At 39.0% G+C, this 26,476-nt stretch overlaps 1 protein-coding gene across 3 annotated transcripts; it reads right to left on the bottom strand.

The window, feature by feature from the left end:
• Nucleotides 1-894: 894 nt before the first annotated feature.
• LOC136158507 (transport and Golgi organization protein 1 homolog) lies at nucleotides 895-25,743 on the bottom strand. Of its 3 annotated transcripts, none has more exons than XM_065920313.1 (17): nucleotides 25,615-25,743; nucleotides 20,446-20,467; nucleotides 18,563-18,651; nucleotides 18,224-18,301; nucleotides 18,022-18,132; nucleotides 17,269-17,340; nucleotides 17,021-17,119; nucleotides 9,613-9,685; nucleotides 9,327-9,465; nucleotides 7,311-7,412; nucleotides 6,615-6,675; nucleotides 6,477-6,512; nucleotides 6,332-6,399; nucleotides 6,115-6,209; nucleotides 4,984-5,054; nucleotides 2,631-2,793; nucleotides 895-1,047 (listed from the first exon to the last, which is right to left on the bottom strand). In XM_065920313.1, exons 1-17 carry the CDS (start codon nucleotides 25,675-25,677, stop codon nucleotides 1,034-1,036), a joined length of 1,356 nt encoding a protein of 451 aa, XP_065776385.1. In that variant the 5' UTR covers nucleotides 25,678-25,743; the 3' UTR covers nucleotides 895-1,033. The 3 variants fall into 3 exon arrangements, with proteins under 3 accessions (XP_065776385.1, XP_065776387.1, XP_065776386.1); XM_065920315.1 differs by lacking the exon at nucleotides 25,615-25,743 and adding an exon at nucleotides 22,057-22,124; XM_065920314.1 differs by lacking the exon at nucleotides 7,311-7,412.
• Nucleotides 25,744-26,476: the final 733 nt, after the last annotated feature.

The raw sequence follows: 26,476 nt of genomic DNA, 5'->3' as shown, positions 1-26,476 counted from the left end.
CACCAGTTCTCCCAGTTCTCCTACCCTCATTGGCAAGATTTGGCCCAGGCTCTGCTCATGGTGGGCGAGAATCTGTTTTAGAGAGACTGCTCACACTGATGTTTTCTGCTGCCCTCGGGCTCCCAGATATTCCGGGGTCGCCCAGTCACACCTTGGACATGTTGGTGATCCAGCCTTGATCCCAGAGCTGCTGGAGGACTGGGTGTCTTTGCCACCTGGACGGAGGGGGGACCCTGCAGGCTCCAAGGGTTACTGGGGCAGGATGGGTTGGACTGGGGGACTTGAAAGAGGATAGATATTTCTACCCAACACCTTGTTCTTGACATTGATGGGAGTCTCAGCCATCACTGCACATTTCTCAATAAAGAGATGTGGGAGGATTAAGGGAGCTCATGGGACTTAGTAAGGAAACTTTTGCCATTACCCACCCTACTCAGAGCCACCTGGACTTGGAGACAGCTGGCAGAGTGGGGGAAGCAGAGTACAAGGCCTGGATTAAGGTAGGACCCCCGCACTGGACTCTCTTAGCCACTCCTAGCACCTCCTCCATTCCTCAAAATAAGAAATGGCTACTCCGTGGGGATAGATGCCTGTCTCTCTGATGATCAGACACCCCTGTGACTGACAGGATCCAGGTACTCAGTGAGTATTTATAGACTGAATAAACACAACCATCCCTAGGTCTAGACATAGGATGTGTCCAGCACCCTGGAAGGATCTATTGGGCCCCCCTGCACTCAACACTACCTCATGGGATGACCCTGCTTCTGCCCCATCACTGTAGGTCCTGCCTATTTGTGACCTGGGTGTAAGTGAGTCACTCCCTGTGTACACAGTGGGTGTGACTGTTGGTCCTCCAGTAAGCAGACACTGACACAGAGGTAGAAGTGTGGAAGGTTTATTAGGGCTGACAATGGGAGAGACAGCAGTGGAAGGGGCAGGGAAACATTCGGGCCAGAATGTAGATCTGACACCTTTTCTAAGTATCCTATTACCATAGTCTGCTTGCCATGGCTCAAGATTCTCTTCAAATTTAAACTGGTTCTCCTGTAAGGGAAAGACAATCTGATTTATTTCAATGCAATCTGATTTTTCCCTACACGCATTTTGCCTTCTCTAATACATCTGTGATCTCTGATGAACGCTTTACTGTGTGGCTGCATCTATGACTCTACATGTAATGAAAACGATTCTTGTCAGATCTCTGAATGTACACACTCTCTTATCTTCTTTTTCAACTAGTAGGGCATGAATTTTTACGGGGAAAGAGTGTCTTGGCCTTGTCTTTTAAAGCACAGATTGCTAAGCTCTAGACCCCAGGACTTATATCCTTAGGTTAATTTAATGTATTTTCCAGAGTATATTTGATGATTCTGTGTGCAGACGGTTTCTTTTAAACTACAAGAGCAGTGAGTGGCAAACATGTCTCCGCTAGTCCGCACAATTCTATATGTACTTGATTTCATCTTTCTCATGATGACATCAGAAATCAATATTATCCCTGTTTTAATGATAAAAAGCTCACACTCTGTCTAGGTCCCACTGAGTATTAGGGACTGAACAACAGGTATACAAGCAAAGAATCAGGTATAATATACTGTGAGGAAAATGTGGGAGATGCAAAGCTGACAGTCAGGGGTGGGGACTAGAGGATGCAGGGATGTGGTGACAGGGGTCCTGCAGGAGTGGCTCTGGATCAACCTTGAATTCCCTGGGAAGAGCCTGCCTTATGCTGAAGGCCAAGGCAGCTCTTCAGCTCATCTAGATCCTGACTGCATTTTCAAATCATTGGACCAAAAAAAAAAAAAAAAAAAGCTTCAGCCACAGAAAATAACCAAGGTAAACATCCCTGTTTCCCTGATACCCAGAGCCTTCTTTCACCCATAAGCAGAACTTTGGGAAATCAAATGAAAACAATAACCCTTATGAGGCATTACACTCTAAGGGCTTTATGGCTACAGTGGCATCTGAAGGGGATCATGCATTGCCAGGTCTGTGTCCTTTCAACACACAGCGGCCCCGTGTGGACATCTTACTGCCTCAGAGTTCCTGCCCAAACTGTTGGCCCTGCTGGGAATGGCCTTCCCGTTCCATCTAAGTGACACCACTTCACTTTTTACTTTTTCTTCTAAAACATCCTATGTATTCCTGTGTGACTCACAGATCCCTCTTTTGCACTCCAGGGCCTTGAGCTGGTGCTTCTGTTATGAGGATCACAAGTTCTGGGTCTCTTATGTATCGTTTCTCTTTCTCTCTGTTTCTCTCAAGGAATATTTTAATCCTTGAAATTAGGGATGTGTCTTATGTTTCACAGAACCCAACAAGTGGCTTTTGTATGAGGCGAATCTGCAAAACTGGTCTCTCTAATTTTCTAAAAAGCCTCTTTTCTTCTCTGCAAGGAACACCTGGTGCCCAGCTTAGTGTGGGTGACCAGACCATCGATACATGTGAACACCAGCCCATGATATATATGTCCTGAGAAACTTGAGGAATAAATGTTACAAGACCTCAGTTAGGTTTTCTTTGCATTACAAAGCCATCGGTATACATATCTGCGTTGCTTTTAAAAGCTCAAAAGAAAAATGGATGAACATGCTTCACAAGTTAGCATACTCTTCAGATCATCTTACCATCTGGAAGATGTGGAGGCATTGGGTGGGGTCCCAGAGGACGCCAGGGTGGAGGAGGTGGAAGAGGTCCATAGCCCTTGAGTGGTGATAAAGGGCAGCCCATGGGGTAGGGCATGTAGGGTGGTCCTGGGAAAGGAAAGGGCCCTCTTGCATCCATACTGAGCTGTAGAACAGAAGTTTAAGATATGTTGATATGACAGACAAGAGCCCCAGTATCAACAAACCCGAAACCCAGCGAAGCAGGTGCTAGCACCTGGTACCCGCCCCTCTTCCAGGTTCCAAGAGAGCAGCCTAATGCTGGAGAACTCCACACATCTTTCTGAGTCCTGCCCGCAGCTTGGGTTAAAAGGGTATAAAATACTGTCAACACATGTTAATGCCTGCATCTGTAAATGTATAAAGTCAAGGGTCCTGTCTCAGAGGATGAACAGAGGAAATACCAAAGTGATCAAGTAGCATATTCCTGACAGGAAGGCCTCCGTGTGAAGAAGAACCCTCCACCACTCCTTCACTACCACCAAAGAAGCTTGTTCTTTGTACACCAGGAACAGAGAGAATGAAAGGAAATGAAAAGTCCATTCTCTGCACATGGAATCATAGCTACTCCTGGGTAAAAGCTCTGCCTGCAAGACTATGTCCTCATCCTCTGTGCTTCCTTAATGATAGAGGAGACCTAGGCTCTTGGAGGTGCTGCCCATGGGCACAAAGATATCCAGGGAGATGGGGATTCCTGGAGTCCTGCAGGGGAGCCGTGCATCTGTTTTAAGATTTCAGGGAATCCTAAACCTATAAACAGACAGGCCCAATTCCATTTATCTTAATACATAGGAAATTCTGAACTTCAACTACCCAATGGGATGCAGATTAAATGCATACAATGGAAAAAAAAAGAGTTGACACTCTAATAACAGAACTAAGTCAAAAATGTTTTGATTTCAGGTATATAATTCCTGTGATGTAAGATGAGAGAGGTATCAGCTATAACAGCTTAAAGGAAACAACACAACCTGCTTACATGAACACAATGTAAGGATTTGGAAATCACCCCTGTAGGTTATTATTGACCTTCTACTCTCCATGACTCTGTTTAATGTACAAGCTCTACTAATATAAGATTTCTGAAAATCGAGATTTTTAAACCTAGGTGTCACTAGAAGGATTCTGTTTAGCATATTTTCCAACAGAGACGGGATAGCAACGAATTACGAAGTTTATATTACCCAAGCACATTCAATTTTCGCAAAACACACAGAGGTACAAAGTAACAATAGTAATAAGTACATTTCAGTAATCTAGTAACATTCCCAAATAAAGAAGATCAGGAGGGATTCTACTGTGCCAGGAGACTTAAGTATGGAGCTATCTGTCATCTTGCTCACATTATTTCCAGGAACACACAGTGACAGTTGGGCAGGTCTCAGCCTCTAAGCACTTATGGTTCTGGTTGTTGCTCAGTCACTCAGTTGTGTCCGACAGTTTGTGACACCATGGGCTGCAGCATGTCACACTTCCCTGTCCTACACTACACCCTAGACTTTGCTCAAACTCCTGTCTATTGAGTCAATATTGCCATCCAACCATCTCATCCTTTGTCACCCCCTTCTCCTCCCACTCTCAATCTTTCCCACCATCAGGGTCTTTTCCATGAGTTGACCCTTCACATCAGGTGGCCAAAGTACTGGAGCTTCATCTTCAGCCTTAGTTATTCCAGTGAATATTCAGAGTTGAGTTCCTTTAAGACTGACTGGTTTCATCTCCTTGCTGTCCAAGAACTCTTAAAGTCTTCTCCAACACCACAGTTCAAAAGCATCAGTTCTTTGGCAATCAGCCTCCTTTACGTCCAACTTTCACATCCAGTACATGACCACTAGAAAAACAATAACTTTGACTATATGGACCTTTCTTGGCAAAGTAATGTCTCTGCTTTTAATACACTGTCTAGATTTGTCTTCACTTTTCTTCCAAGGAGCAGGCATCCTAATGTCACAGTTGCAGTTACCAGTTGCACTAATATTAGATTTAGTCTCTGTGGTAAGCCTAATGGCAACCTCCTCTAGGAGGACTTATGCCAACATGCCCCACTTCTCAGGAATGCTGCTGCCAGTGCCGCTGACCTCTCGACAGACCACTGTCAACCCATGCTTCCGCCGGTTCTGGGAGTTATACCAAATGTGACTAGCTGAAAACAGAGAATCCTGTAGATTCTTGGGGAGGAGTTTGCTTTCCCAAGTGAAAATGACATGGTAGATATAGCACAATCAACCACACAGCCTAGAGATGAAGTCAAGAAAGGGTGTTGTATAAAAAGAAGTTTCCAGAAATAGTTACAACCATAAATGACCACAGCATTTACCTGGCCCTTTTGTACATCCTTAGTAGGGAAAGAATTGCTGTTTCTCATGCGAGCCACGTCAGGTCCTGTATCTGATAAAGGAGAAGTAATTGGAAGTTTTATTTTATTCCAATTTGTACAGATTCTGAGAAAGAAAAACAATCCCACATGCCTTCTTCTATCATCTTACACTCTTTCCCACTCTCAGGTCCATTACCAGAGGCCAAGGGTTTCCACCATGTCTCAAGTGATTCCTAGGAGGGGAGCAAGACCCTGACCTCTGAGGAAGACCACAGGGCCAGAGTTCATGTATTTTCATAACGAATCAACCAACTGTGGACAGGTCTCACCTAGCTGGAAATCAACATTGATGCAACCGTTTCCCAATATACGTCTGAGGAAATCTCAATTTAATCTCAGATTGGAAACAGATATGAGAATATCCTTGGATAAGTAGAATATTAACAAACCCTCAACATGAAGAGCAGGAATTCTTATTTTTGGCCACAGGGGAATTTCTCAATTTTCCTGTCTCTGCATAAGTTGTCTTCTATATGTGACCAGGTATTATACAAATGTTCATAAAGGGAAATAGACTTAGACTTATTTTATAGGAATGAGAAAAGGAAAGCTGTGGAGATTCATCAGTGAAGGTGCATGTCATGGTGATGTTAGAGGAGCAAAATTACATAGAAATTTAATTTTTGAGTGGAATACCTAACACATTGTAAATTAGTAAAACAAATAGAATAAAGGAACCTCCAAAAACAGTAAATAAATGCCCATTTTGCTAATAAAAATAATAAATTCTCTCCCATATGTTCAAGGTGGGGAAGAAAGCTTGGCCCCACTTGCCCTCCAGGCCGGCCTCTTTAGTTAGAGGAACCAAGGCTGGAGGTTAAGGGGATGGGGAGGGTCCTCAGTAGGTGGCGGTGCCTGAGCCCCACCAATCACAGGGCACAGGCCCAGACAGTCATTCTGACTGCGGAATCTGAGGAAAACCTCTTCTGTCACTCCTTGAGACAACTTCTTGTCTTCTGTAAGCACTGGTTATTGTTCCCGGACAACACAGTCATCACTCACAGGAGAAGAAAGACCCGGTGCGGTTTTGCAGCAGAAGTTAAGTTGCTGCACTTCACATGCGCTCCCTACCTCTCCCGGGGGGTCTCTGGGTCTCAGGTCTTCCCAGCACCGGTTTCGGCACCCCGTATTTCTCTTGCAGTCCCTGTTTTTCAATGATTGCCAATCTTGAATACAGAAAAAGAATGGACTTCAGTGAGAATTCCAACACCAGTCCTTGACTAGACACTAATGGCTTAGCCCTAATAACTCAAAGACACCCTTACAAACTGAACAGGAAATCCCATACTTGTGTCTCAAGTAGGCGGCTTCCCTGCTCTGCTCTGCCATCTCTCTCTCCAAAATCCGACCCTTGATCTGTGGGAGGAGAAGCACACCCAAGTTGAGTTGTGGCAACTACAAAATGAAGGCGAGAAAGAAAGAAAAACACCTACCCAGTTGTCCTGAGCCTTCTTCTCAAGAAGAGAAATCTGAAAAAGGCAACACATCAATAAACCCTCCAGGATGAGGAATGCTAACGCCCCCTCTCCAGCGGCCTGAGGTGCTCAGGACCTTGGGTGGAGGCAGGTCACCTGGTGTCTGAATCTGAACTCCTCCTGTTGCAGTTCTTCTTGCATTCGTTCAATTTGCTGCCTGTGAATTATAATACAATGGCTTTCATCACATAAAGCTTAACATTGAGCATGGTTTTAATAATTGCCCAGTTCCTGTTATCCTCATATCTATCTCCAAATACAATTTATTAATACATATAAAGCACTTTTCACATGATTGTAAAGTGACAGTAAGAGCAAACCTACTGTTAACATCCTTCTCTTATTTATTATTTTAAATAATGCCTACAGGGTTCTGAGTTGATATAATTCCCATGCATTTTCAATATTTCTCTAATTTATTGTGTGATGAGTGACTGATCATAAAGCTTTTATTCTCTTTGTACTTATATCCTTACCATAATTTCCAGGGTTGCAAAAACTAGGTCCATTAGTGACACTGCTATATTAGTGGATGCTGTTTGTCCTAAAACAACGTTCATTCTCAAGTAACTTCTGCTAATTTTCCATACAATCTGGCCAGCTTTGGGGATCAGTATATTATTAGTAACTTAAATTGTTTTTTCTTTGTAATATTTACCTTTTCCCCATACATTCTCTATGTATATATCTTCTGAACTTTTGGGCTCATTGGTTCCAAACATTGCACAAAAGTTTAAATCAAAAACTGAAAAGCAGTTTCATGAACCACTGGTATTTAGTATTTAACCTTACTTGTAATTGTGTACTTCTCCTGAAACTAATTTCAAATTTTCCTCTGCAGTGGACAGCTGATTCTCCCTTTTCATCCACTCAGATTGCTTCTTTTTCAGTTTCCTAAGATGGAAAAAGATATATATATATATTGTCCAATAGCCAGTGTGAAATTCTGCCTTCCTTATGTCCCAGAATTCTGAAGGTCTAGCTTCAAAAGTTCCTCCCCACCTCCCCATCTGTGCGTAGATTGACAATATAATCCAATGATTAAACTGAAGTCCCTCAAATAGGATTAAAGAAAAACCAAACTTTGACCTGCTAGCAAGTGTCTCTGCAATCTAAGTTTCTCTTTACAGTTCTTTACTCCTATTAATTCATCATAAAGTCATATAAAAAGTGTACTTGGTGCCCTCCCAGGGTCAGTCTTGCAATTGAGATGGTAAAGACTCAATTTATTTCAATGTGGAAAATGATACCTGACCAACTCATCCCAAGTAAACACATTATGATGAAGCAGGGGACCATAGTTAGTTTTATGCCTCCGTGGGGAGCCCCGAGTCTTTATCCAGGCTGTGTATTGATGCAATCGGCCAAAGAGAGTCTTCCAGGATATGGCTTCATTAACACTCTCCAATAACTATCCAAAATTTCTATGGTTCAGGAGTGGAATCCCTACCTCTTTTTCAAAGGAAAAACAAGATCCAAGAAAAAAAGCAAATCTTAGTGCTGTATTAAAATGATGTGAACTCATCGCAGCACTGTTTATAATAGCCAGGACATGGAAGCAACCTAGATGCCCATCAGCAGATGAATGGATAAGGAAGCTGTGGCACATATACACCATGGGATATTACTCAGCCGTTAAAAAGAATTCATTTGAATCAGTTCTAATGAGATAGATGAAACTGGAGCCCACTATACAGAGTGAAGTAAGCCAGAAAGAAAAAGAACATTACAGCATACTAACACATATATATGGAATTTAGAAAGATGGTAATGATAACCCTATATGTAAAACAGAAAAAGAGACACAGAAGTACAGAACAGACTTTTGAATTCTGTGGGAGAAGGTGAGGGTGGGATGTTTCGAAAGAACAGCATGTATATTATCTATGGTGAAACAGATTACCAGCCCAGGTGGGATGCATGAGTCAAGTGCTCGGGCCTGGTGCACTGGGAAGACCCAGAGGAATTGGGTGGAGAAGGAGGTGGGAGGGGGGATCGGGATGGGGAATACGTGTAACTCTATGGCTGATTCATATCAATGTATGACAAAACCCACTGGAAAAAAAAAATAACTAAATAAAATAAAAACAAAAAAAAATGATGTGAACTGTCACACACTCAGGGTGTTATCTCCAGGAGAAAGATTTCAGATGGAAAGCTAACAACTTCAGGGTATTAACCTACTTTCACAAGACTGAGTCACTGATATTGAGAACAGTAAAGGTCAATGGCTTAACAAAGGATGATGGGCTGTGTTTTTTTGTCAGATTATTTTGTTCATGGTTCCAATTCACAGGGTTTCAATCTGATACTCTTCTATGGACTCATGTGCAAAATTCAAAAATTCTAGAATCAAGGATGAAAACACTAAGGAGAAAAAGGTACCTGCATTTCTGTCTGGCCTAGGCAATCTTTAAGCAAATGCTTTAGACTGGCTGTAATGTAGTGGTTGTATGGTAAGGTATTGAGTGCAGAATAAAATGTGACTTGACATATGGTTGGGACAGCCAGACCATGTGCTGGAACTGAAACTTAAAGGACAGTGTAAATCGATCCAGAGGGGATCCAGGTATTAATTTAATTGATACTGGGACAATGCCTCTACTACCAGATAAACTGTAAGAAAGAATGTGTGATTATCATGTAGAACAGAAAGAAAAATGTGGATTATGGAAATCGATGTAGGAGGAATGTGTTGGATGAATTTGGCAAAACTACCCTGGAACCTATTTTAAAGGAAATATGATTATCTACATCGGTTGACACATTCATTTATACAACAGTATTTGGAACATATGAACATCTTACTCTTCTGCAGCAATTTTCCTTTGTTCATAGAATTCAATAAGGAAGGCTTCATTTCTCTTCAACATTTTTAATTCCCCTTCCTTCTCTGCTTTCACAGACCTCAGTGCATCACAGATGTCTTTCAGGTTCTTTTCACCTTCTGGAAGGAAGGCATTTTCTTTGTGTGAGAAGTTGTCTGGGGTGGGAAAAAAAGTGAGCAAGAACCCCAAAGGCAAGAAGAATTCTGTGCCTTCCCCCAGCAAACTTATTTCCATAATGTGGGGCCTTCTTCCCAACAAAAACATACCTACAAGTTCACAGTTTTTGTTTCTCAAGGCTCTCAGCTCTGAATCCTCAAATTCAGCATTGGCATCTTGTAACTTTAAACAGACATGGAAAAAAAAACAACACAAAACATTTAAGAAGTAATGATCCACAACAATGTGAGTATACTTAACACAGGAGGTTTGTGCACTCAAAATGTTTAACATGGTTCATTTGATTTATGTGCATTATAGTACAATCAAAAATTGGTAAGGAAGGTATGGAGGTAAGATGGCAGAGGAGGACTTTGATGTCAACTACTCTCACAAAATCATCAGAATAAAAACTAATTGTTGAACAATAATAGACAAAAATGACTGTACCCTCTCAAAAAACAAAAAAATTCTACATCCAAAGACAAAGAAGAAGCCACAACAAGACAGCATCAAGGCCACAACTGCAAAATAGTCAAATCCCATACCTGTGAGATGCCTGCCTGCCTGCATGCATTCTCAGTCATGTCCAACTCTTTGCAACTCCCTGGACTGTAGCCCACCAAGCCCCTCTGTCCATGGAATTTTCCAGGCAAGAAGACAGGAGTGGGTTGCCATTTCCTTTTCCAGGGGATCTTCCTGACCCAGGGATTGAACCTGCATCTCTTGTGCCTCCTGCATTGGCAGGAGGATTCCTTACCAGCTGAGCCACTGGGTTGGGTGACCCTCAATCTGGAAAGTAATTATATCACAGATGTTCTCCCACAGCAGTGTCAGTTCTGAGACCCATGTCAGCCTCCCCAGCCTGGGGATCTGTCTCTAGGATGAGGAACTCCTGGAGCATTTGGCTTAGAATGTCAGTGAGGCTTGATCACAGAAAGGCCACAGGACTAGGAGAAAGAGACATTCCACACTTGGAAGGTGCAATCAAGGTGTCATGAGCAATAGGAGCCAGGGAAGATGAAATGATGTCATAGGAGCCTGGGTCAGACCTATCTGTTGGTCTCAGAGGGGGCTCTAGGAGGCAGAGTCACCTATGGCTCAATGTGGGGACAAGGACATTGGTGACGGAAGTTCCTTGAAATACTCACTGACATCAGCTCTCCTGGAGGCTGTCCTTTTGTCACCCAGACTTGGCACCACTCAAGAGACTATAGGCTCCAGTGTTGGGATGCCTCAGGCCAGACAACCAGCAGGGTGGGAACACAGCCCCAGTCATCAACAGGCAGGCTGCCTAAAACCTTTCTGAGCTGAGCCCAGAGCTGTCTCTAAACACACTCCTTGCCTTGGCACTGCATGCCAAAGGAACAAGACCCAGCTCCACCCACCAGTGGACAGGCACAAGGCACTCCCACTATGAGGCCTGCACAGGCCTCTAGGCCAGCCTCACCCAACAGAAGGCAGATTTCTACAAGAGGAAGCAAGAGGAAGTACAACCCTGCAACCTGTGGGAAAAAGACCACAAACACAAAAAGTCAGATGACAAAACGAGACAGCAGAAGAATATGTTCCAGACAAAGGGATAAGCTAAAACCACAGATGAACAACTAAGTGAAGTGGAGGTGGGCCATCTACCCAAAAGAGAATTCAGAGTAGAGATAGTAAACTCGATCTAAGATCTCAGATAAAGAATGGAAGCACAGACCTAGAAGATACAAGAAATGTTTAACAAAGAGCTAGAAGAAACAAAGAACAGAAAACAGTGCTGGAGGATACAATAACTGAAACGAAAAATACAGTAGAAGGAATCAACAGCAGAATAAATGATGCAGGAGAGTGGATAAGTGAGCAGCTTGAAGACACAATGTTGGAAATTACTGCCATGAAACAGATTAAAAGGGCAAAAATGAAAAGAAATGAACACAGTCTAAGAGACCTCTGGGACAACATTAAAGGCACCAACATTTGCATTATGGGGGAGAGAGAGAACAGAGAGAGAAAGAGCCTGAGAAAATTCTTGAAGAGATAATAGGTGAAAACTTTCCTAACAAGGGAAAGCAAACAGTCACATTCAGGAAGTACAGAGTGCCACAGAGGGTAAACTCAAGGAGGAATACACAGAGATATGTATTAATCAAACTGTCTAATCCTAACCCTAGCCCTAAGCACCAAACCAGCTTTAACAAATGCTAAAGGAAATTCTGTAACAGGAAACACACAGCCACAACCATTAACATGAAAATTATGGATGAGAAAACTTACTGGTAAAGGCAAACATACAGGGGAATTCCCTGGTGGTCCAGGGGCAAAAGGTCAGTGTTCTCAAAGCAGGGAGCCTAGGTGGATCCCTGGTCAGGGACCTAGATCCTGCATTCTCCAATTAAAGGCCTTCACATCACAAGGAAATGCCAAAACAAAAACTGAAGATCCTATGTGCTGCAACTAAGATGCAGAATAGACAAATATATGTATAAAATAAATATATTTTTTTAAAAAGGCAAGTATATTTAGATAGGAAAACTGATACAATGGACATGAGTTTTAGTAAACTCCTGAGACAGTGAAGGACAAGGAAGCTGCAGACCATGGGGTGGCAAAGAGTTGGATACACTTTAGAACTAAGCAACAGCATAGTAAAGGGAGGAGGTCATCCACACACAAATATGATATCAAACCCAGCAATCAAGAGAAGAGAGTCCCAATGCAGGATATTGGAAATGCATTTGAAATTTAGAGACAACCAACTGAAAATAATCTTGTGCATATACAGACTGCTATATCAAAACCTCATGGTAACTGTAAACCAAAAATCTTCAATAGATATAAACACAAAAAAGAAAAAGGAATAAAAAAACCACCAAAGATAGTCATCAAATCAAAATAGAAGAGAACAAAGAGGAAGGGAAGAAAAAAGACCTATGAAAACAAATCAAAACAATTAACTAAATGGCAATAAAAACATAGCTATTAAAAATTACCTTAAAAGTAACTGGATTAAATGCTTGAGCCAAAGGACACAGAATGGCAGAAAGGATATAAAAACAAGAACTGTATATATGCTGTCTATAAGAGACCCACTTCAGGTCTAGGGATACATACAGACTGCAAGTGAGAAGATGGAAAAAGATAATCCACATAAATGGAAATCAAAAGAAAGCTGGAATAGCAATACTCATATAAGACAAATTGAACTTTAAAATGAAGACAGTTAAAACAACAACAAAAAAGAAGACCATTATAAGAGAAAAAGAAGGACACTGTATAATGATCAAGGGACCAATGAAAGAGGAAGATATAACAATTGTAAATATATATGCAACCAGAATAGGAGCACCTCTATATATAAAGCAAGTGCTAACACCATAAAAGGAGACACTGGCAGTAGACATTGGCAGTGAGGGACTTTAACACCCCACTTACATGAACAGACAGATCATCCTGACAGAAAATCAGTAAAGAACTACAGACATTAAAGGACATGCTAGACCAGATGGACTTAGCACTTACAGAACATTCCATCTGAAAGCAGTAGAATATGGATTGTTTTCAAGTGCACATGGACATTCCCTAGAATAGATCTCATGATGGGTCAGAAAGTATGCCTTGGTAAATTTAAGAACATTGAAATCAAATCAAACATCTTTTCTGACTGCAAAGTCATGAAATAAAAAATCAACTACAAGAAAATAAATAAAAACAAGCACATGGGGGCATAAGCAATATGCTACTGAACAAACAAAGGGTCACTGAAAAGAAAAAAATCAAAGATAAAATAAAAAATACCTAGAGACAAATGAAAATGAAAAGATGATGATCCAAAATGTATGGGGCACAGTAAAAGCAGTTTTAAGAGGAAGTTTATGGCAATGCAATCCTACCTTAGGAAACAAGGGAAACCTCAAATTAATAACTTAACCATGTGCCTAAGTCAACTAGAAATAGAAGAAGAAACAAAACCCAATGTTAGTAGAAGGAAAGAAATCATAAAGAGCCGAGCAAAAATTAAATTCAATAAAGATGAAGAAAACAATAAAAAAGATCAAAGGAACTAAGATCTGGTTCTTTGAAAAAAATAAATAAAATTGATAAGCCTTTGGCCAGACTCATGAAGAAAAAAAAGGAGAGGGCTTGAGTCAATCAGGTTAGAAATGAAAAAGAAAAGAAAAGAAGTAGGTACAACTGACATCAAAGAACTGCAAAGAATTGTAAATGACTACTACAAGCAACTATATGTCAGTAAAACAGACAACCTAGAAGAAAGAAAAACATTTTTATAAGAAAGGTACAATCTCTGAAGAATGAACCAGGAAGAAACAGGAAATATGAAGACAAATCACAAGGACTGAAATTGAAACTATTACTAAAATACCACCAACAGACCAAAGACCAGGACTACATGGCTTCACAGGTGAATCCTATCAAACATTAAACACATTCTGAAATTATTTCCCAAAGTTTCAGGTAAAGGAAAACTCATTAGTTCATTCTGTGAAGACACCATCACCCTGATACCAAAAGCAGAAAAAGATACCACAAAAGAGAAACTTACAGGTCAATATCAACTATGAACACAGACACACACAAAAATGCTCAACAAAATGTTATCAAACTGAATCCAAAAATACATTAAAAAGATCATATTTATTTATCCCAGGAATGCAAGGGGTTTTCAATATCTGAAAATCAACTAGATTGATTAGCAAATTGAAGAGTAAAAGCCATTATATTGACGTCAATAGAAAAAGGCTTGTGACAAAATTCAATGCAATTTATTAAAAAAGAAAGCCAACTCTCCAGAAAGTGGGAATAGAGGGAATCTACCTTAACGTAATAGAGAACATATATGACAAACTCACAGCTAACATCATCCTCAATGGTGAAAAGCTGAAAGCATTTCCTTTAAGATCAGGAACAACAAAGATGTCCACCCTGTCCACTTTAATTCAACATAGTTTTGGAAGTCATAATCACAGCAATCAGAGAAGAAAAAGAAAATAAGTCCAAATTGGAAAGGAAGAAGTAAAACTGTCACTGTTTAGAGATGACATGATACTACACATAGACAATCCTGACGGTGCCACAAGGAAACTACTAGATTTCATCAATGAACTGGGTGAACTTGTTGGATGCAAAATATATACACAGAAATCTTTTGTATTGTATACAGCAAAAATGAAATAACAGCAAGAGAAAAAGAAGCAATCTCATATAACATCTCATCAAAAAGAATAAAAAACCTAAACATAAACCTACCTAAGGAGACAAAACAATTGCGTTCCAAAAACTGTAGGATACTGGTGAAAGAAGCCAAAGATGACACAAACAAATGGAAAGATATACCATGTTTTCAGATTGGAAGAATCAATATGGTCAAAATGACCATACCACCCAAGAATCAATGCAATCCTTATCACATTATGAATGGTATTTTTTTGAAGACCTGGGGAGAGAGCAAAGAGGAACTAAACAGCCTCTTGATGAAAGTGAGAGAGGAAAGTGAAAAAGCTGGCTTAAAACTCAACATTCAAAAATCAAAGATCATGCATCCAGTACCATCACTTCCTGGCAAATAGACAGGGAAACAATGGAACCAGTGACAGTTTATTTTCTTGGTCTCGGGAAGCACTGAAGATGGTGACTGCAGTCATGAAATTAAAAGACGCTTGCTCCTTGGAAGAAAAGCTACAATAAACCTAGACAGCATATTAAAAAGCAGAGACATTATTTTGCCAACAAAGGTCCATCTAGTCAAAGCTATGGTTGTTCCAGTAATCATGTATGGATGTGAGAGTTGGACGCTAAAGAAAGCTGAGCGGCAAAGAATTGATGCTTTCGAACTGTGGTGTTGGAGAAGACTCTTGAGAGTCCCTTGGACTGCAAGGAAATCAAATCAGTCATTTCTATGGGAAATCAGTCCTGAATATTCATTGGAAGGACTGATGCTGAAGTTGATGCTCCAATGCTCTGACCACCTGTTGTGAAGAACTGACTCATTAGAAAAGACCCTGACTCTGGGAAAGATTGAAGGAAGGAGCAGAAGGGCACAGCAGAGGATGAGATGGTTGGATGGCATCACTGCCTCAATGGACACTGATTTTGAGCAAGCTCTGGGGGTTGGTGATGGACAGGGAGGCCTGGCATGCTGCAGTCCATGGGGTTGCAAAGAATCTGCCATGACTGAGTGACTGAATTGAACTGAACTGAACTGACAGGGTCTAGTGAAATCCTACAACTCACAAGGAGAAACATAAAGCATTGTAAAAGTTAAACCAGAGCTGCCTTTTTGCATACAAACTGATGATGTTATCAGTTTGCTGCCTTGAATTATAAGCTGGAGCCTGCCATACTGCAATTTGAAGTCTCACTCTTGGGGTGGAACACCTCCCAGGATCATTTCCCGGTGGGAGCTTCATTGTAGGGCTTCCCAGATGGCGCTACTGGTAAAGAACCCACCTGCCAATAGTAAGTGAGTGAAAGTCACTAAGTCACATCTGACTCTTTGTGACCCCATGGACTATATAGTCCATGGAACTCTCTAGGCCAGAATGCTGGAGTGGGTAGCCTTTCCCTTCTCCAGGGGGTCTTCCCAACCCAGGGATCAAACCCAGGTCTCCCACACTAGAGGCAGATTCTTTACCAGCTGAGTCACAAGGGGAGATGAAAAGATGTGGGTTCTATCCTCAGGTTGAGAATCCCTTGGACAGAGGAATCTGGTGGGTTACAGTCCATGGAATCTCAAAGAGTCGGACATGACTGAAGCAGCTTAGCATGCACACTCACACTTCAAATTATATTAACAAGGGACTTTCCAATGCCATTCAAGTCTGGATGTAGGTCAGTCCAATTTGGTGATGTGTGTGCTATTACTTTTCTCTGTTGTTTCTATTTCCTATCTTTTAATGACTGTATATTGAAATTACATAAACTAATCTTCTATAGAAAATTGGAACTTTATTTGTGTATCATGAGTGGTTTATTTTGTTTGAATCCATTGAATTTAAAATGAAAGTAAAAACTTTTGGCAAAACATGCCATTTGAAGCAACATGGATGGACCTAGAGATTATCATACTAAATGAGGTAAGTCAGACAGAGAAAGACAAATATATGATATCACTTATATGTGGAATCTAAAAGAATGATACATACAAACTTATTTATAAGCCAGAAACAGATTCACAGACATAAAAGATAAACTTATGGTTACCAAAGAAGAATGGCAGAGGGATTAATTAGGAATTTAAGATTAAATAGATACACACTACTATATTTCAAATAGATAATGAACAAGGATCTACTGTATAGCATGGGGAAATCTACTCAATATTCTGTAATAACTTATATGGGAAAAAATCTGAAAAAAGGACACACGTTTATGTATAACCAAATCATTTTGCATCTGAAACTAACACATTTTCCGTCAGTTATATTCCAATAAAGAATTTTTTAAAAAATTGAAAGGAAGTAAGAATTTTTCGGTTCTCTGAATTAAACAGTCTATAGGAGTAAAACTTGTTACCTGATTCTTCTCAGTGTTGACCTGAATATTCTTTTCACGCAGTTTTTCAGGTTTCACTTCCACTTTATTGGCACAAGCTTCATTAAAGGTACTTTCAAACTGAAGCAAAACATTCTCATCAATGACTTAATTCCCAAGAAAAACAATTCCAAGCAGATATCATTTTAATCTTCTAAGATGTGAAAACTTGTTCTCTGTAAAAGCTAAAGTATACAGTGGAAATCCTGCAGCAAATATAGGTAGTTTACCTCTGAAATTCCTGAGGTGTTCGCTAAAATAGCATCTTTCATGTTCTCTGCAGAATTTTCTTTTTCCTGTATCTGCACATAGGATAGAAAAAAAAATGTACTGAGATTCTAGTGGACACACTCAGTGATAAGCTGAAAAGTGATCATATCAAACAAGCACATCACAGGGTGATCCCTAAGTTTCATGTGATAGTAGATCCAGGGTGGGCCCAGGTAAAATGTCCAGCCCATAAAGAAATGCAGGACAAAGAAAGCCATTAAGGCACAAGTATTTCATAGCTTCATAAGATATCTTGCTCATTGAATAACAACAGAGATGACCAGATGACAAGGGTGGAAAATTGTCCATGTCAAACAGCTCATCAGTGGGTGTTCTTGATGGAAAATAAAGAAAATGTTCCCAAATTCACATTGAAAATTCTTTGCTCAGCATAAAGAAGGATAGAGCCCATACAACTTGGCTAGATATTTTCCTTCACCTCTCATATATTTCCTGGGATTGTCTATGTGAAGGCAGGGACAAATAGTGAGAAAACTTGAAAAATTAAAAAAACTTCCTAGTCTTTGAAACTGGAAAAGTCATAGAGATATGAGTAAGTGATATTCCAGATCATTGTTCGGAAGGAGGCTCAGCTCCCAAGCACCCACAATCTACAGTGGTGAATAGTAAGAGGAGATGGAGCTCTCAATTCACCCAATACACAGAAAGCCTCAAAAGTTTAACTGTGATAAACTCAGAAGCCAGATTCTTACCAAGTTGGGTGTCTTGACATTCTGACTGGTCACACACTGCAACCTAGCGTGAGAACTTTGAAGGAGGTCATTCAGATATTCATTAGCCCTCTCAATTGTTTTGATGTTATCCTTTAACAAAACAAATTGAATCAGTAATAATTACTCATTACTTTTTCTTCTGTTTTCAGAATGTAATCCCAGGTAGAGATGGGATTTTTACCTTAAATTTTAGTGCTTCATGAGACAGTATCTTATTTTGTCTCCTGGTTTCTTGAAGACGTTTCTTTGAGTTCTTGATCTATGCAAATATGTGCAAAAGGAAATCAATGTTACAAATATTGATTACAGGGCCACCCAAACCTATGTTTTCATTGTGAGTCCTTCCACAAATACAGAAAACTGTGCTTTACATCTATGGAGCTTGCTATGAACCCGAACTGCTTATGGAACATAAGAAATCGGACAGTAGGATGAAATAAAACAGAGAAAAATAACTGAACTCTCAGAGGTGGAAGAAGTTGAAGGTTAAATCATGAAAAATAACAAAAGGAAATGATACCTTCTGTTTCATAGTGGATATATTTTCTGCAAGTTGTCTGTTTTCCTTCACAATATTATCGATTTTCGCTGATATTTGCTGCAAATTAACTAAAGATAGATAAAACAGTTTCTAAGATTTTGTAGAAAAACTCAGTTAAAATGGAATTATCTCAGTGTAAGCAGCAGACATATATTATCTTTTTCTTTTCTCTTCATATAACTTTTCTCTTTTCTATTATGTCTAAAACAAGCAAAGTTTAGCTAGCAGAATTTAAAACATAAGAAACATTAGTTCAATGAGATTCCTATGTAAAATGCTCTCAAAGATGAATAAAAACATTAAATCGACTTCAAAATTCTTCCCCATCTATAAGTACCATTTTCAGAAAATTCAGTCACTTCAACTAGCTGTGTAGACACCAAAGATGAAGTAGGAAAAGCAAACATCCTGTTAACTGAAAATTCTTGCCTCCGATTACTAAGGTGAATATATATGTTGCTATAAGAAAAAGAAACTCCTTATTTCATCCAGATTCAACCCACATCCAGGCCCTATTTGCAGTTCCACAGAAGGCAAGTTCAAAATGTTGACTGATAGGCTCTTAAAATTTCCAATGTCTTCCTGATGCCCTGTAGATTGTCTTTCTCTTTGGAATTGAACCCACTTGCATACAATGTGGGCTTCACTAACTTGGTGCTAGAGAACCAGGAAAGCTCATAGTCCCTATAAAATAGCATTTTCGTCCCCAGGATGGAGAATGTTATGATCGCTTTTCAGGAAGACCGAATGCATAAAGCACCCAATTACAGGTGTATACACATGTATGAAGCCCCTGGTGGCTGAGATTGTAAAGACTCTGCCTGCAATTCAGGAGAGCCAGGTTCCATCCCTGGGTTGGGAAGATCCCCTGGGGAAGGGAATGGCAAGCCACTCCATTAATCTTGCCTGGAGAATCCTATGGACAGAGGAGCCTGGGGGGTTAGAGTCCATGGCGTTGCTAAGAGTTGGACAGGACTGAGAGACTAGTACTTTCACTTTCACATGTGTCAAGCTCAAGAACACAGCCTGCAATTCCAGACTCCCCCAACAGACATTTCATTCCCTCATCTGACCACACAGTGCAAGCTTATCTTCTGTTTGCCCAAGGTGAAAGCTCGGAATCAGAGATCACTTTTATTACTGCCACCATTGCTGCACGCACGCTGATGAACACCGACCTCTGAGGGTCTACCACGAGCCAGCAGCCACCCTGCCCTCAACAGAGAAGCCCACATAATCACCACTACCTATAAAGCCCACACAGAATTCACTGTCCCTATTTTGCATCATGTTCATTTCCACTCATTCTCCAGTGGCATGCATGTTTTCCTCCACTTCAGACTCATAACCCACAGCTTCATCCTTTGTTGTGACACATAAGGCCTGGCAATATCTGCATTCTTCCTTAAACCTGAAGCTTCTTCAGCATTATTTTATCATCTTTACCTTTCACCAAGAACTGGGTCATGACAGGTACTCATTCCAAACTTCAGTCTCATAATCCCTCACTTCCTAAACATTTATATGCAAAACTAAATTCATCCTATTCTCCCCACTCCCCACCCCTGTGATCTTTTCCTCATGGTGTTTTTTTTTCTTTTTTTTTAAATCTCAATGGGTGGCAACTCCCTCTACAATAGCATTAGACTTCAATCCAGGAGCAAGAAATTTTTCAAGAGTAACCATCACAATATTATAAAGTAATTATCCTCTAATTAAAAAAATAAATTAAAAAATTATACTTAAAGAAGTCAATTAGACAAATACAAAAAGTCACTGTATTTACTTCTAGCTGAATTGAAACTAACATCAAACAAGTACCGAGACAATATCAGATAGGAATCTAAAGCTTAAACTCTTACCTTGATATATTGGGGGCTTTACCTAGGAAAGGAAGAAACAAAATTAAAGTTGATATCAAAACATATTATTTTAACAATCTATAGCTCCTGAAATTTTCCCACTTGATGTAAAGAGTTGACTCATTAGAAAAGACCCTGATGCTGGGAACGATTGAAGGCAGGATTAGAAGGCAACGACAGAGGACAAGATGGTTGGATGGTATCACTCACTCAATGGACATGAGTTTGAGCAAGGACGGGGAGATGGTGAAGGACAGGGAAGCCTGGGGTGCTGCAGTCCATGGGGCTGCAAAGAACTGGACATGACTGAATGACTAAACAACACAAATAGTTCCTGATAAAATATCAAAATAATAATCCAAAAATTTATAATAATCATTTTGATTCAGGATAGTGATCCATATGATTTATAGTAACAAAAAAATTAGAATTTACTATTTAAGTCAGGCTACTTCCTACCTAATTTCTGATAAGGAATACAGGTAAATAACTTATTTTTGACCAAAAGATCTTTTGCATTCTATTAAATGAACATCTATCTATTTAATTTTGATAATGCAATGTGTTTTGTTTTGATAATCAATCCATGTATTTTTAATAACACAATGTTATAAATACATTAAAGCATTATTATTTATTTTCTTAAATCCAATATGTACATTGCAGTTCAGAATCTGGGATTATTTTAAAAGTTTCCAAAAGGAAAAGGCAAAATCTTCGTGCTGAGATATGCCGCTTCACTCACTAGAAGCTTTTCTGAAATCTTTCAGGGAGTTGGCTATTTGCTGAACTGATAAACAATGAAACAAATCATGGTTTGAATTTTCCAGACCAATGAAAACAGGGTAATCTACGAGAAAGAAGATGGGAGATGGCTAGAGGAAAAGCACAAGCAACAAAAGAAAGGACACTTCACATTTCAAGAAAGGAAAAATGTGCTTCCCAGATATGAGTTCTAACCTGAGGAATTTAAGCTCAACCAAATCCATGCAGAGTTTCATTTTAATATTATGCAAAGATACATTTTCTTCACCTTAAAACATAGTTCCTCATTCAAAACCATAAGCAATATTCAGATTGAGACTGAAACTTTCTGAGGCTAGCCCCAAGACTTGCCAAGATATTAGAATATCATTCACTTTACACATTGCACAGGAAAACAGTGAGCATTACTGTCCTGTGTCACCTAATCCCCCAGGCAGGGGCATGTGAAAAGAAGGATGGGGACACCAAATACTCAATATTTATGTTTTCATCATGAAGAGAACAGTTTATAGACTGTCATTTTTCCACTGAGAATATAGTTATCTTGCTCACTGAGTTCCTTAATAAAAAGACTAGAGTATTTTGCAAAGCATTGTCACTTCAAAGCTAATTTCTGTTAAAGTTTATACTCTAAAAGGAATTAAAGAGGAGAGCTGGACTCTTGGATTCTGGTCCAACTTGTAAGGAACTTGGAAATTGTCACTCATCCACAAATAAGACAAGAGCCAGAAAACTGGAAAAAAACCAAAACTCTTCATAGATCACTTAGAGAACTGAAGTCACAAGGCAAACTCTTTCTAGAGAATTAGAAAAACAGACTTGCAGATATGGGCAATCATCACTTACTGGAGCAGAGGCCCAAGGTCAGAATTCTCTACAGAACGGAACGTCATGGGAGAGAAATCTATACTCTAATGCATGAAGTCCTGGGGGTTCTGTGTGGAAAAGCATGAAATTTAATAATTCCAGATTGCCCAGTGTTAAGGGATCCCCTATCTTTAATCAGTCTTATCTTCCGGAATCCTAAAGGATGTGTAAATATTGGGGAAAATCTCCACATGCTGTTGACATGAGAGAGGGAAAACAGTAATTTAAAAATAGACACTGTATTCTTTTCCTTTTTTAAATAGACAAAATGTCAAACAAAAAAGGAAATTATAGGCCAATAATACTGAAGAACAAACATGCAAAAATCCTCGACAATATACTCGCAAACCAAATCCAACAGTATATTAAAAGGATCATATACTGTGATATGGGACTGATTTCAGGGATGCAAGGATGGTTCAATATCCACAAATCAATCAATGTAATACAACACATTCACAAATTGAAGAATGAAATTCATATGATCGCATCAATAGATAGAAAAATTTTAACACATATTTATATATATATATATATACATACATACATACATATATATATATATATATATATATATAAACTACCTCTGTATAATAAAGTCCATCCATGACAAACCCACAGCTTACATCATATTCAACAGTGAAACACTGAAAGAATTTCCTCTAAGATCAGAAACGAGAAAAGGACATCTACTCATCACTTTTATTCAACATAGTTTTGGAAATCAGCAACAGCAATCAGAGAAGAAAAAGAAAAAAGCAATCCAAGTTGGAAAGGAAGAAGCAAAACTGTCACTATTTGCAGATAACATGATACTGTACACAGAAAATCCTAGAGATGCCACACAAAAACAACTTGAGCTCATTAATAAATTTTGTAAATTTGCAGAATGCACAATTAATATACAAAAATCTGTTGGTTTTCTATACAATAATAATCAACTATCAGAAAAAGAAATTAAGGACACAATCTCTTTTACAGTTGTATTAAAAAATAAATCTGTGCTCAGAAACCTATGAGTTTAAAAAAAACCTGTTCTCAGAAACCTATGAGACAGATGAGAGAAATCAAAGACATAGAAAGGTACACTGTGTTCATGGATTGGAAGAATTGATATTGTAAAAATGACCCTACTACCCAGGGCAATCAATATAATCAATGCAATCCCTTATCAAAATACTAATGGCATTTCTCACAGAACACGGGAACCACCTGAAAGTGACCCAATGTCCAAAGGTGGAAATATTTGAGTGACAAAATGAAAGAGGATTGCATTATTCTAGAAAAAGGAAAATATATTTCAATAAATCCATATGGAAATATTTTCCTTAGAGGATGAAACCTGCATGATTAAATAGATGTTCAGTTCTCCAAGATGTGAAATATAACTCCCCACTCCTTGTGATGTGCACACACAGTAATTTCATCAAGGAGAATGTACACTGTGGCCAGGGGAGAAGCATAAAAAACACTGACTAAAGATCTTTCATAATAATTTTGATAATACTTATAAATGGAGGAGTGTACCATTTAAAAATTGTGAAGCTCTATGCTGTTCACCTGAAGCTTACATAATATTGTGCATCAACTATCCCTCAGTCAAGGAAGTCACGTCCTCAAGAGAAACAATTTTACTAGAGCCTAACTTTGGCCCAAAGATGACAGACGTGACATCGGCAAAAGGAAATGCCCAATTCCAGCGTTCTCTTTCTCTCTCCTTCCTGTCTCATCTATATTAAACTCAGCCTACCCTCTAACCTGGTAAATATAAAATCTTACATTAAAGGCCTATATATAATCCCTCAGTTCCACCACAACAGGGCAGAATATGGAGCTAACAACGAATCCTTACGAGGCATACTAAAAGAAGAAATCATTCAGCTTGAACTCAAAGTGCAAATATCTGAATCACACTTAATATGGAAGAGACAATTAAATCATTATCTCTGGGGATTTAAAACCACTGTGGTTAACATGGTAATGGATCCAATGGTACAAAGTGGACAATATGCAAGAATAGATGAGGAAAAAGGATCCAAAGGAAAACTGAGGAATCAAGAACACTATAACAGAAATGAGGAACACGTTTGATGGGTTTATTAACAAACTCAACATAGCTGAGAGAGTATCAATGAACTTAAAAAAATGTCAGTAGGCACTTAAACAGAGGCAAAGAAAATAATAATAAAGCACAAATGACTCAAGACAGTGGGACAATTACAAAGGATATAACCTGAACATAACAGCAATACCAGTAGAAAAAGCAAAAAACATTTGAAGCAATAATGACCAAGAAATTCTAAAATAATGATGATAAGGATAATCACTGAGCCACAGATTCAGGATGCTCACAGATTTCCATGTGGGAATGAATACATACATATAAATTTATATGTTGTCTATAAATTTATATAATATACAAGAGAAAGTAAAACTTACCCAGAAGCCAGGTGTGAAGGGCATTGGGGTAATAATAACACCTTACCCAGGGAGGACAAAGATAGAAATACATCAGATTTCTACTCAGGAACCATATAATCAAGAAGAAAGTGGAATGAAATATATTAAAAGTGTTGAAGCAAAGAATCATCAACCTAGACTGCTGCAAACACTGAAATTAGCCTTCAAAGCACACTCTGGAGTAAAGAAAATTGTCAGAGATAATGAAGGGCATTACTTTAATGGTAAAGAGGTCAATTCTGCAAGACGACATAACAATCCTTCATATGTATGTGTTAACAACAATGTCAAAAACTGACAGAATTTCTAGGATAAATAGATGAACTCATTATTATAGTTAGAAATCAAAACATTTTATCAGTCATTGACGGATCCAGAATATAAAAATTCAATTCAATAAGAATACACTTGAACTGAACAACATTATCAATCAGCTGGGTCTAATGATATCTACAGAAGACTTCAACCAGTGACAGCAGAATACACATTCTTCCCAAACTCATACAGAGCATTCACTAGGACCATAATTGGGAGCCATGAAACACTTAACAAATTGAAAACAATGGAATAGAAAGATATTCTCAGACCACAATGGATCTGAAGTAGAAATGAGTAATAGAAAGATAACTGGAAAATCACATGAAAAATGGAGATTAACCAACAAGCTTCTAAAGGAAACATGGGTCAAGGAGGACATCTCAACAGAAATTTGAAAATATGTCAATCTAACTGAAAATAAATCCAAGACATTAAAATTTGTGGAATGCAGTGAAAGCACTGCTTGGAGGGAAATCTGTAGAACTGAATGCAAATAAAATGTCTGTGACTATAAAACTTCCCGTCATGGATGATTAAAAGTATATCTCGGGCCTGGTGCACTGGGAGGACCCTGAGGAGTCGGGTGGAGAGGGAGGTGGGAGGGGGGATCGGGATGGGGAATACGTGTAACTATATGGCTGATTCATGTCAACGTATGACAAAACCCACTGAAATGTTGTGAAGTGATTGGCCTCCAACTAATAAAATAATATTAAAAAAAAAAAAAGTATATCTATAAGGTGCTTTAGTAATACTCACAGCAAGGATAGTCCTCCAGAAGAAAATGACAAATGCAGAAATTCCCAAGGAGGCAGTAATCATGGTAAGCTTCCAAAGGATTTCATAAGCATCAGGCCCAAGATGGAAATGGTCAGGCAGAATATGCACCAGCTGAAATAATATTTGAGATGATGAGGAAACTTGAAGACAATTACAGAATATCCATCACAAAGAATCAACTTTAGAAAACATAAACCAACCTCCAGGAGGCCCCTACATCTCTCTTATATATCCTCATGGAGGAGACAGGGAACGGAAGGATTCTAAAGGAGCAGGAGGAAACTTTTGGGAGTGTGGGTGTGTTTACAATCTTAATGTAGTAATGGTTTCATTGCTGAACACGCATGTCAAATATCAACAGACTGTACTCATTAAAGAGGTACTCGCTATCATAGGCAAATTATACCACACTTAAGCTGTAGAAAAAAAGTCTGATACACAAACAGAGATTTTATTTTGCTAACAAACACATTGCAAGTATTTTAAAAATAGTTAACAGAAATTAACTTATGAATGTAGAAGACATCTTAAAATTGAAAAATAAGTGAATGAAAACAGAGTGGATGGGAAATCTACGACTTCTGTTGTACCTTCATGAAGTACCTGGAAAAACTCCTACTGAACGTTTCCCAAAATAACTCCAAAATGTATAGAATGGATGGGAAAAATAACAATAATAATGTATGTTAAACATATAAATGAGAATAATGGAGACATATTTATTGATATGGAAGTAATCGAGAAAGATGGGCAGCTTCTGTTATAAAAAAACTGATTATTTTTTCAACCAAAATTAATTAAAAAGTTCCATTTACCCAAGATTCTAAAAAGTTTGATTTTT

Source organism: Muntiacus reevesi, chromosome 2, assembly GCF_963930625.1.
Source record: "Muntiacus reevesi chromosome 2, mMunRee1.1, whole genome shotgun sequence".
NCBI lineage: Eukaryota > Metazoa > Chordata > Mammalia > Artiodactyla > Cervidae > Muntiacus > Muntiacus reevesi.
This window is presented reverse-complemented; position numbering and strand designations above follow the sequence as displayed.

Bases quoted from the DNA above. Each gene is read 5' to 3' on its own strand.
- LOC136158507 (XM_065920313.1), bottom strand. From the start codon at position 25,677: ATGATTACTGCCTCCTTGGGAATTTCTGCATTTGTCATTTTCTTCTGG. The intron at 9,466-9,612 runs GTATGTTTTTGT...CCTTCCTTCCAG, and splicing joins CAAAAACTGTGAACTTGTAG to AAGGTGAAAAGAACCTGAAA. The intron at 5,055-6,114 runs GTAGGGAGCGCA...CTCCTTTATCAG, and splicing joins CCAGAGACCCCCCGGGAGAG to ATACAGGACCTGACGTGGCT.